Below are 12,189 nucleotides of genomic sequence, written 5' to 3'. Positions count from 1 at the left end.
TGCAGGAATTTTATAGAAAATTGATTAATATACTAGCAAAAGAATTTCTGAATTTTTGTGTTACTTTTACCATCATGTTTTTTGATAATTATTTATTATTTCGCTTCAAATTCGAAACTCCCAACAACACAGAGAACCAACTGTTCCAGTTCTTTATCCGTGCGCATGACGGCGGTACGCCCTCGCTCTACTCGGACGTCCCGATCGACATCTACATCATGAGTTCGGCCGAAAACCCGCCCCTGTTCGAGAAGAAGGACCGCAAACTGTTCCTGTCGGAAAGCTCGCTGCCGGGCACGGTCATCACGCGGCTAAAGCTGTCCGGCAACGTTACCGCCCGGTATCGCATCCTGTCGGACGAGCTGGAGGAGCCACAATTCTCCATCAACGATGCGGGACAGCTGCGGCTGGCGAAAACGCTCGACCGCGAGGTGCGCGATGCGCACCTGATCGCGATCCTGGCCGAGACGGACTCGAGCCCCCCGCTAACGGCCGTCACCGAGATCGTGCTGCACGTGCAGGACGAGAACGACAACACGCCGATCTTCGAAAGCAACCCGTACTCGTTCGCGCTCGCGGAAAACATTGAAAAGGGCAGCTCGATCATGAAGCTGACGGCGCGCGATGCGGATAGTGGCTCCAACGGTGATATCCGCTATGCGCTTTCGCCCGACGTCGGCGACATTGTGAACATCTTCGATGTGGACGCGTACACCGGCTGGATCACGACGCTGGTGGCGCTGGACAAGGAGAAGCGCGAGGACTACAAGTTCCAGGTGCTGGCGACGGACAACGGGCAGCCGAAGCACACGACCCGCTCGACCGTGATCGTGCGGCTGAAGGATTACAACGACTGTCCGCCGGTGTTTCGCGAGGGGCAGTACAAGGCGAGCGTCAGCGAGGACGCACTGCCCGGCACGGTGGTGCTGCAGATCGCCACCACCGACAGGGACGTCGAGCTGCGGACGGCGGTCGAGTACTACATCATCGCGGGCGATTCGCTGTCCCAGTTTCAGATCAAAAACAGTGGCGAGGTGTTCGTGGTGAAAGCGCTCGATCGGGAAAGCATCGCCGAGTACGAGCTGAAGGTGATCGTGACCGATGGCAAGTACACGGCGACGGCAAACATCTCGGTCACGGTGCTGGATGCGAACGACAATCCACCGTACTGTTTGAAGTATCGCTATCGCGAACAGCTGAGCGAAGGGGCCCGCCCCGGCACGCACGTACTGCAGGTGCTTGCGAACGATATGGACGAGCCGGCGAACAGTCGGCTACGGTTCTATCTCACCGGTAATGGGGCGGAAGACTTCAATCTGGACAAGGACACGGGACACCTCAAGACGGCACGCAAGCTGGACCGCGAAACTCAGTCCCGCTACAGCCTGATGGCGCACGTGCAGGACCGCGACCATCCGGGCTGGGAGTGCTCGTCGCAGATCGAGCTAGCGCTTACCGATCTGAACGACAATGCGCCCGAATTCTCGATGAACCCGTACAGCGTGACGCTGCCGGAGGACGCGGAGGTCGGCACGCTGGTGACGAAGATACACGCGACGGACGCCGACATCGGCATCAATCGCAAGATCAAGTACGCGTTCCTCGACTCGTACCGCGACCACTTCCGCATCGCGCCCGAGTCGGGCATCGTGACGCTCGCCAAACCGCTCGACCGCGAGCAGAAGGCACTGTACAACCTGTCCGTCAGTGCGACCGATCTGGGCCATCCGGCGCTCTCGAACGCGGCCACACTCGTCGTCAACGTGCAGGACATCAACGACAATCCGCCCGAGTTCACGTCGAAGCACTACTTTGCGTCGGTGCCGGAGATCAATGCGATCGGGTCGGAGATTTTGAAGGTGCTGGCCACGTCGAAGGACACCGGCATCAATGCGGAGATTACGTACTCCATCATTGGGGGTAATGAGCACCGGAAGTTTGGCATTCACAACCGGACGGGCGTCCTGTCGCTCGCCGACACGCTCGACTACGAGCGGGCGAAGGACTACTTCCTGACGATACAGGCGGTGGATGGGGGCACGCCGCCGCTCAGCAATCTCGCCACGGTCAACATCTCCGTCACGGACAGCAACGACAACCATCCGCAGTTCACGCAGAACTCGTACAGCGCCCGGATCCGGGAGGACGCGCAGCGCGGCGACCGCATACTGCAGGTGCGCGCGAACGACCTCGACGCGGAGGAGAACGGGCGCGTCAGCTACACGATCGAGCGGGGCGACCGGATGGAGCAGTTTGCGATCGAGGAGGACACCGGGTACGTCGCGGTGGCGGGCACGCTCGACCGCGAGTCCATCTCGAACTACGTGCTGGAGGTGCAGGCGCGCGATCACGGCGTGCCGACGCTGACCGCGTACGTGCTGGTGAACATCGAAATCTCCGACGCGAACGACAATCCGCCCGTGTTCACGCAGCAAAACTATACCGCCGTCGTGCAGGAGGACAAGCAGATCGGCCACACGCTGCTGAAGTTCGACGTGACGGATGCGGACACGGCCCCGAACGCGGCACCGTACACGTTCGACTTCCGCTCCGGGAACGAGGGCGGTGCGTTCCGCATCGAGCAGGACGGCATACTGCGCACGGCGACGCGGTTCAACAGCAAGATCCGGGACAGCTACCAGCTGCAGGTGCGCGTGTTTGACAACGGCACGCCGCCGCTGTACTCCGACACGTGGGTGCTGGTGAAGGTGATTGAGGAGTCGCAGTATCCGCCGGTCATCACGCCGCTCGACATTGCGATCAACTCGTTCCTGGACGAGTATCCGGGCGGTGTGATCGGGAAGGTGTACGCGACGGACCAGGATCAGTACGATACGCTTACGTACGGGCTCGCCCCAACGGTCGGTGTGCTGTACTCGCCCACCAACCTGTTCAACATCTCGCGCAACGATGGCGTCATCTACGCGTACCCCCGGCTGGATGTGGGCGACTATCGCGTGAACGTCACCGTCACGGACGGCAAGTTCGCCGCGTACACGATCGTGAAGGTTTCGGTCGAGCTGATCAACGAGGAGATGCTGGCGAACGCGATCGTGATCCGCTTCCTCAAGGTGTCGCCGGAAGCGTTCGTGCTGAGCCACCGGAAAGGCTTCATCCGCTCGGTGCGCAATGCGATCGGGTGCAAGATCAAGGACATCATCATCATCTCCGTGCAGCCGTCGAACGACGACGACCTGAACCTGATACAGCACCGCGCCCGGCGGGAGCTTTCCAACGGGACGGTGCGCGCGCGGCGCAATGCGAACCGCGACCTGGACGTGCTGTTTACCGTGCGCAACGGGCAGACGGGCGGGTTCTACGCGGGGCACGAGATACGGCGCGTGATCGACGAGAATCTGGAGGAGATCGAGGACGCGACCAAGCTCCAAATCGACGAGGTGGTCAAGTCGAAGTGTTTGCCGAACTACTGCATCCACGGTGAGTGCGAGGACCGGATCGTGCTGGACGCGAAGCTGATCCACCCGGTGTCGACGGACGTGACGAGCTTCGTGTCGGCGCGGCACGCGCACCGCATGGAGTGCGCCTGCCGGGAGGGGTACGGTGGCGACAAGTGCCAGCACGCGGTGAACGAGTGCTCGAAGGCGCCCTGCCCACCGTACAAGACGTGCATTCCAGACTCGTCCGACCAGGGCTACCACTGCACGTGCCGGGAAGGGTTCGCCGGGCCGAAGTGCGATCGGGACATTACGCTGTGCCACGACGAGACGTGCTACGTGCCGCGCAACCCGGTGTCGTTCAGCGGCAAGAGCTACGCGCACTATCGTATCGAGAAGGAGATCGCGCGGAAAAACCTGGAGGACCAGCTGGTGCTCGGGCTGCGGCTGCGCACGGTACAGCCGACCGGCAACATCATGTACTCGGCGGGCAAGGTGGACTTCAATGTGCTCGAGATCATGAACGGGATGATCCAGTACCGGTTCGATCTGGGGTCGGGCGAGGGTCTGGTCAGCGTGTCGAGCATCTTCGTGTCGGACGGGCTGTGGCACGAGGTGCGGCTCGAGCGGGAAGGCAACAGTGCGAAGCTGTTCGTGGACGGGAAGCACGTGGCCCAGGGCAATGCGCCGGGCGTGAACGGTGTGCTGAACCTCCAGTCGGACGATATCTTTTTCGGCGCGGAGGTGAAGCAGCACCCGACCGTGCTCGGCTTCCAGGACGTGCAGCGCGGCTTCGTGGGGTGTATGGACGATATACGGCTGTCGAAGATACCGGTGCCGCTGCACATGAAGGGTGCCAGCTCGGTCGCAAGCTTGCGGCAGTTCGCGAACGTGGAGTTTAGCTGCGACGCGGCGTCGGTGCTGGTGCCGCTGGGCGTTTGCGGCACGCAGCCGTGCTGGAATGGTGGCACCTGCAAGGACATCGGGGGCGGCAACTTTGAGTGTTTGTGCCACTCGCGCTTCAAGGGACCGTACTGCAAGGAGGATCAGAACCCGTGCGCCTCCTCGCCCTGCCTGTACGGGGGCAAGTGTTCGAAGGTTGGGTTCGGGAACTACACCTGCGACTGTCCGGCGCGCATGTCGGGCAAGCGGTGCGACTACGGACGCTTCTGCACACCGAACCCCTGCCGCAATGGCGGTGTGTGTGAGGAGGGTGATGATGGGCCGCTCTGCATGTGCCACGGGTACTCGGGCACGTTCTGCGAAACCGACATCGATGAGTGCGAGCGACAGCCGTGCGGCAGTGGTGCGACGTGCATCAATGAGGCGGGCAGCTTCCGGTGCATCTGCCCACCGGAGATGACGGGGGCGAGCTGTGGCGATCCGCTCAGCTCGAACGCACTCACCATCGCGTTCAAGAAGGTGTCGTCGGATCTGTTCTTCCTGGCGGTGGGCATCGTCGGGCTCGCGCTGGTCAGTGTGGTGGTGTGGGGCGTCACCTGCGCCTGCCGCAAGAAGCGGCGCTCGAGCCGGCACGAGAAGATCAACAACGAGGCGAACAAGGGCATCGTGCTGAACCCGGTGTCGGAGGCGTCCGGCTACAAGCGTGGCTCGAAGATGTCCAACCTGGAGATACAGCGCGACCAGCGGCCGGTTTCGTACACGCCGAGCAGCAACAATGCGGCCGACCATCTGTACAACTGCAACGCGATGCTGCAGTACAACAATCTCGACACGCTGCGCAGCTACGGTTCGGCGGGCGATGAGCTGGAGAATGTGCCGCCCGAGTATCGCAAAGGGACCGTACCGTGCACGCAGCAGATGGTGGTCAACCTGAACAGTGGTGGCGGTGGCGGTGGCGGGAACGCAAACACCTCCGACACCGAGTCGCTGCACAAGCAGAAGTGGACGGAACAGATCCAGCTGCAAACGTTCACCGACAAGATCAACAACGATCTGAAGCGGCGCGGACAGGGCGGATCGCCCGATCCGCTGCTGCAACAACAGCAGCAGCAACAACACCAGCAGCAGCAGCAGCCTCCACATCCCAGCACCACCACCCATCTGCGCGTTTCGCCGATGCAGCTGAAGCCGGCCCAGATGGGCATACTGCCCGGCCGGCTGCTCAACACGCAGCACTCGCCGACGATGCTGATGCCACCGCACAGCTTCGAGGACGGGCCGGCGCATCACGGCAGCACCGCCGCCTACCACTGGGACTGTTCCGATTGGGTCGGGCGCGGGCACCATCCGCTGCCGAACATTACGGAGGTGCCGGGCAGCGAGGTGCCGGACTCGTCCAGCTTCCACAGCAACGAAAGCAATGAATCGCACCCGAAAGCTAGTCTTCTTCCGCCGAGTAAGTAGCCGGACACAGGGACGCAAAAAGGAGGCGATATCTTCTAATGTGTGTGGTCTTTTGTCACCCAGTTCTAGGACCGGTAGATTCGACGCGAGACATCGAAACGCTGAACGAGGATAACGAGTCGGAGTACGTGGACGACTCGGAGTGTGATCAGAGTGAGCAGCCGCTTTCGTTGGGCTTCGAGCAGAACTCCTCCATATCCTGCCTGAACCCGCTCGACAGTGGCAGTGAAGACTATAGATTTAACACAGGTAAGTGAGGTGGACGAGAGGTCGATGTTCAAGTTGGAGATAGTACATGCAAGAGCTGCTTTGCATCTATTGTAATCCAATAAGTACTTATTATCTTTGGGATCTATGGTTTTATCTCCAAATACCCTTTTTACTCCAAAAACTTTTTGGAGTTGATCTACGACCTAAACTTTGAGATAAACAGTGCGATATCCGATTCCACTTCCAGAATTCAGAAACTCTTATGTTTTAAATTGTAAGCAGACATCAAGAAATATTATTTTCTGGAATTTTGGAGTCTCCTTTGCAGAAGAAGTAGCGGTTTATTGAAGAACATTTGAATGTCCTGAAAGTCAAGTTGAATCTGTTTTGCCAAGATCTTTGATGATGAGAGATTTGAGGAGATTTGATGAGATATTAGTTAAGGGACCTAAACACCTAAACCAAAACAACTTTGAGGTTATTATACCAGCGTTTGGAGTTCTATACCGACTATTCTCTATTGCAAAATGGTTTCTTTACACCATTGTTTTGTCATTTGTTCCTTTCTGGATGTTACTTCAATGTCCTTTGCTCCATAATACTTTGTTTAGTTATTTTTGTACGAGAAAGAGTGGCTCTGCCTATGATGCTTACACTTAGATTTGAGTCTCCATACTCAGAGGAGTATGGAAAGTTACAAATGACTTTCGCTTGTTGAGACTTCGACTAACTAGAGTCATACATGCTTCATAATTCACATCCTACCTGCTGCTGCCCATTGTCAAATATCTTGATGATCTTCAAGATCTCTTCAATATGAGCTTGCATCTGTTGACTAGTTTGAGAAGAAATTAACGAATATGTTACCGCCGTCATTCAAAACTGCAAAATGTACTACAGTACTACCAAATGTATTAGATTAACACTAACAAACAAAATCGAAATTTTCTTAACCTTTCCCTGCAACGCCGCAGTGCCTTTAAAAGTTAATACACGTAAGTTGCATTCCGAAACTAACCTTTTTGAACATTGAAACAACTCATATACTATTAACTTTTTCCTGCAAAAACCTTACCTTTAATCGATCTTTTCTTTTTCTGTTTTTGTTGTCATTCCCCTCACAGCTGATAGTTATCTGCGTCATCCGAACAGCTACTTGCCGAAGTATAACATACAGAGCGAAACGGAGGGCGAAAATGTGCCACTGACGGGCCGGAAGCCGCTGAACGGGCTCGAGATCGGCCGGCACCAGCTGGTCGAGTCGGACGACGACGACGTCGAGTCGTACGGCTTTCCCCAAACGCGCCGGAACCGTCTCGAACCCAGTGATATCGATTTAGTTTTAAAAACTGGTAAGCTTTGACCACCAATCGGCAAAAAGCGTTTTGTGATTCAGTTTTTATTTATTTTTACTGATTTCAAATGTCCTTATTTCCACCTCCTTTTTCGTACAGACGAAGGCAGCTCGCTGCTAAGCCATTCCCGCACGCTGAACAGCTCCAATCACTCGAACAGTGATCTCTCCACCCAGCTGTGCGAGATCGATGACTCCGAGTACGAGGAGAGCCATCATCAGCAGCAGCAGCAGCAGCAGCATCCCCCGCACCTCCATCCCCATCATCATCATCATCACCAGCATCATCATCATCAGCTTCCGCCACCGCAGGCGAACGTGTCGTCCGGTGGTTCGTCCGGTGGTGGCAGTGTCGCTTCGACCAGCGCCGGCAGTACCGGTGCGACCGCCAAACCGAAGCAACAGAAGGTCAAGTGGAGCAACGTCGTCCAGCAGACGGAAGTTTGACAGCGGCAGCTAATCGATGACAGCAGCAGCAGCAGCAGCAGCACTCGCCCACAGATGGCGCTAACAGATAAGACTTATTTTACTACTTCTATTACTACTACTAGTACTTTTAGTGCTACCATCATGACTACTTTTAATGCAATCGTGTGCTGGTGGGGCACGCACCCCCTACAGCAGCCACTATTCCACGCAATGGTAGCGCTGGTGCGATCCCTGCCACTCGTGCGCGGCAGCACTAGGGCGCGTGCTACTGGTTCCGGAAGTCACTACCATCACCACAAACCACTACTTCATTCCAGCGCCACTGGTTCTTTGTGGTGGGATAATTTATTTAATTTAGTTTACAGCCGCACCCGTGTGCAGTTGGAGCAGTTCTCTTCTTCCCCGCGGTGCTTGTTTGTCCATGTTTTTTTTCCGGTGGCAAATCGTTTCGTCCTAAGAGTATCGGCCACAGTTGTTCAAGGTTCTTTTTTATAATTGCTTAAGTAGTGGGTAATAAGCGAGGGCTTCACTTTACCAATCATCTTCCATCAAACTGTCGTATCGGATAAGAAAATATCATTCAATTGTGCATTGGCGAGGGAGGAGGCAATAGCACAATTGCACACAAACAACACTATGTCCTCACATTCTCAGCGTCAGGACAAAAAAGGATCGATTTCATCAAATCAACGCAACAAAGGACTGAGCAATATTCACTGGAAATCCTCTTTTTTCCTGTTCAATTAAGTTGATGTTAAGGAGAGAAGTTTAGTTTAGATTAACGTGTATCCACACTCTTCTCCACAACATAAATAGCACGACGACCCTCGATAAAGTCCACAAAATACACACCGCCATCCAGGGCGGGATAATTACACGGGGTAGGTTTGACACACACACACACACACACACACACACACCTCGACGCAAACACCTTCCATTAGGAGAAGATTCGATAGGGATTACCAGTTCAGTATTCGGGCGCTACGTTGCGTTTATCAACCTTGGTGTCTCTGTGTGTGCATGCTTTCCTGTTAAGCGGCTAGCCTAATTCATTTCCCCATTCGTTTCTTGGTGAACTGTTTGCCGACCGGTTTATGGAAAGGATGGGAGCGAAATTCCGAATGCCATTAATGGATTTCCGCCTAAAGTGTGTCTCGTTTTTATCGAAAATCGACACCTCGGTGGAACTTCACAATCAACTCAAACGTAACAACTGTTGTCCTACAACTGCTTTATTCGTACTACTAATTTGCCTTTTTTATGTTACTTTTGTACCGACCGTCACGAGATTCCAACGTTGTAACTTAATATTCCACACCGGTTAGATGGCGAGACGGCGGAAACGGCTCCCCATGCATGCAATAGGCCCTGTTGTCCTTTCTTTTTTTCCATTAGGATATAAAGTGCATTTTTTGTAGCTACGTGGAAACAGCTAACACTAGTTTAGAAGAGAGGAAAATAGGAATTTTTGCATCCATTCTTGCCTCTTTTTTTTTTACTCATCATAATCGCACATTTTCACATTCATTGTTTTTTTTTTTAATAATTACTAGAAGAACAATACATAACCCATGGTTTGTCACGATTTCATTAATGTGAGTTCTGTAAGGAAGCGAATTTTATGTGGCCGCTCTATTATTTAAGGTAACATGACCCCACCCTCCAAACTTCTACTTCAAACCCCTGTTTGTGTTGTGAGACGGCGGCGAGGAGAAGCTTCTCCCCCGCCATGAATAGCGTTCGAGTTGGACGGTGGAGGAACTAAAGTAGGAGATATTACAAAAAAATACAGAAGAAAGTATAACTTAGAAGTCCTTAGGAAGTCCTTAGTAAAATATTGAAAAGTAAGAGAAAAAATTAACAAAAAAAAACTAAACAATCGAAGGAATGCGAAGAAAGAGCGCGCCGAACAAGGAAAAGCGCAGATGAGCAACTGTATCATATGACACAAACAAACTAAAAAAAAAACACACACACACGAACCGACTAAGCAAGGGAGAAAACAAAAAGCCCGCATACAAGAATTAGGATAAAACGAATCATGCGAATCTTTATTTTTACGTTTGGGAACAAAAGAACACAACCACGAAACACACGAACGAAGTGGACGGGTGCGTGTTTAGTAGTGTAGCATCAATGGAAAACTCTCCACACACACACACTTGTTCTCGCTAGCGGGAAGGGTGGGACAACTATATCAAAAGTATTAGGGTTAAATCTAGAACAAACTGGAGCAAGCAAACCAGAGACCGGTGCAGCATGAAATGAACAACAAAACACTCGTACTAAGGAATAGCTCCAACAGCGAGTGGTGCAAATGGGAAAGAAGCGAAGTTAGAAGCGAAGTAACTAGACTATCACATTTTATGGGAAAAAACGAAAGAAGAAAAAGAGATGAACTATGATGCACTTCTTTATAAATTCTTTTTTTTTCGACCATTTTTAATAGGCAAAAACGATTGAAATTGAATCAACATGCAAGTTTTTAGTTTTTAGCACACTATTAATTTGTTTATTTAAAGATAATAGTATAAAAAATAATTTCAAAACAAACAATTCTATTTAACCTGCAACAGTTGTTGAATGGAGAAGCAGATTAATATACGAATTAGTCTCATTTCATGTCCACGCACCCGGAGATAAAGAAAGAGAGAGAGAGAGAGAGAGAAAGAGAGCAAGAGAGATCAAACGAAAAGCGTATTTATACAGTAGTCGCAGCGCAGTGTGTTCTCCCTGTACTGATCAAACGAAAAGAAAATGTGCGCACTAAGTAGTTTGATGCAGCATGCTGTGCTTAGAGCATACGTGTGTATGTATGGAAGTGAGGAAGTAAATAAATTTCTGAGATAACTATTTTTAAATTGCTGGCTGCTGATGTTTGCGTGTATCGTAGAGACAGCTGTTAACATCCGAATTTCGTTGGTAGAGTAGTTCGGTTTAACATTCGAGGCGGAGCAAATCTCTTTTAACAAAGTTTTTATTTCAGATTCAAAGCAACAAACTGTGGAAAACAGTGAGTAGCTTCAATTGCTTAAAAATCCTATTCTAAAAGAAGGCAAATCGATACAAATGATGTGCTTTTCCCAAATCCTAGTGATTTCTCGTTAATCAAACGCCTACATTTATGCACTGTGTAGAACAAAATCAGCTTTGCTACTGAAGTGATGCGTAAGTGTACGAACATTTGATGTTACATATCAATATCAATCATATCTTTTGGGGTATGAAATGATAATATCAATATGATATCATTTATTCAAGAAGATACAATGAGAACAGATGTTAGAAACCCTTTTTTGGAAGTACCAGCCCCTGAAGGTATGCAATTTTTTATATTTTTTCGAAGCATTATACTGTATATTGATATATTTTAGGTAATCTTTCTTTATATATCAATTAGATTGCCTGGTGACAAAACCAGGAAAACAAATTGCTATTTAAACGACAAATTTATATACATATTGCATACCTTCAGGCGCCTTACAAGACCGTCTGGGAAATAATATTTCTTTATGTCCATTAAAAACGTATCAACATATAATTTGAATTAACACAATTAACTAACTATAGAATTGTATGTGTATTTTTCAGAAATAACAAAAAAATTATAATATTTTTATAAAACGCTTCTCATATCATATGGAGCATTCTTTATGTCTACACTTATTTTTTAAATCATGCTTTCTTCGTAGTTTCTATTAACATTTTTATTATTGGTATAATTTTTCCCATTCCCTTATGATGCCTCTGTTTTACTTCTGTCTTTTCACACGGTTGTTCCCCTTGCAATGATTTATTATTGCCCACGTGTTAATATCCTGTTTACATGTTTATTTTCGTTTTGCTTGCCACTTGCTTGCAGGCTTGCAGGGTGCGTAATGTCCAATACCAATATCCAATTCATGTGAGTCCCCTCCCAACGCAGCTCCAAAACGATCATGGCTTTATTTATAACACCAACCGACGTGGGCAAACGCGCCGGCACCTGATGACAGCTATAACGACACCGGCCCGAACGGGACAGAACATCGGCTCCCACGCGTAAAGTGTGATTAACAGCAAACCGACATGTACTTGCCTTTTGCAGCGTTTCACCCTCGCCGGCCACGAGCCTTCCCTGCGGGGTGCATTATTGCTGTGGCTAACCTCGAATCCTAATAGTGACCAGTTGTTGAAAAAGCAAGCCGTGTACATGTATTAAATTATTCAGCACAGAAAACCTTCCACCACAACCCGGCCATAATCCGACTGAAGGGTGTGTTCCAGGGTGGACAAAAGCAAAGCACTCGGCCACCACCATTTAGATGCGAGATAACCATTTATTATTGGTTTATGTTGGTTACGGGTTGGTGGTGGAGAGCCCACAGGCTTTTGCATGCACTGTGCAAGCGCCTGCCTCATATTTGGCTTATTAAGCCGCTTTTGTTTGTT

General features: G+C 51.0%; 1 protein-coding gene across 8 annotated transcripts in view; it reads left to right on the top strand.

The window, feature by feature from the left end:
• The window catches only part of LOC120904136 (fat-like cadherin-related tumor suppressor homolog), a 262,216-nt gene extending 251,597 nt beyond the window's left edge, over positions 1–10,619 (top strand). For 7 of the 8 annotated variants that reach the window (XM_040313924.1, XM_040313923.1, XM_040313930.1 and 4 more), the window contains 5 exons: positions 133–5,754; positions 5,826–6,011; positions 6,947–6,967; positions 7,097–7,324; positions 7,427–10,619. In XM_040313924.1, the coding sequence (XP_040169858.1) occupies positions 133–5,754; positions 5,826–6,011; positions 6,947–6,967; positions 7,097–7,324; positions 7,427–7,773 (6,404 nt within the window). In that variant the 3' untranslated portion in view covers positions 7,774–10,619. The remainder of the gene's footprint in view (positions 1–132; positions 5,755–5,825; positions 6,012–6,946; positions 6,968–7,096; positions 7,325–7,426) is intronic. The other variant, XM_040313926.1, reaches the window with a different exon arrangement.
• The last annotated feature ends 1,570 nt before the right edge of the window (positions 10,620–12,189 follow it).

Source organism: Anopheles arabiensis, chromosome 3 (assembly GCF_016920715.1).
Source record: "Anopheles arabiensis isolate DONGOLA chromosome 3, AaraD3, whole genome shotgun sequence".
NCBI classification, from domain to species: Eukaryota; Metazoa; Arthropoda; class Insecta; order Diptera; family Culicidae; genus Anopheles; species Anopheles arabiensis.
The sequence above is the reverse complement of the archived record's forward strand: the minus strand, read 5'-3'. Positions and strand labels throughout refer to the sequence as shown.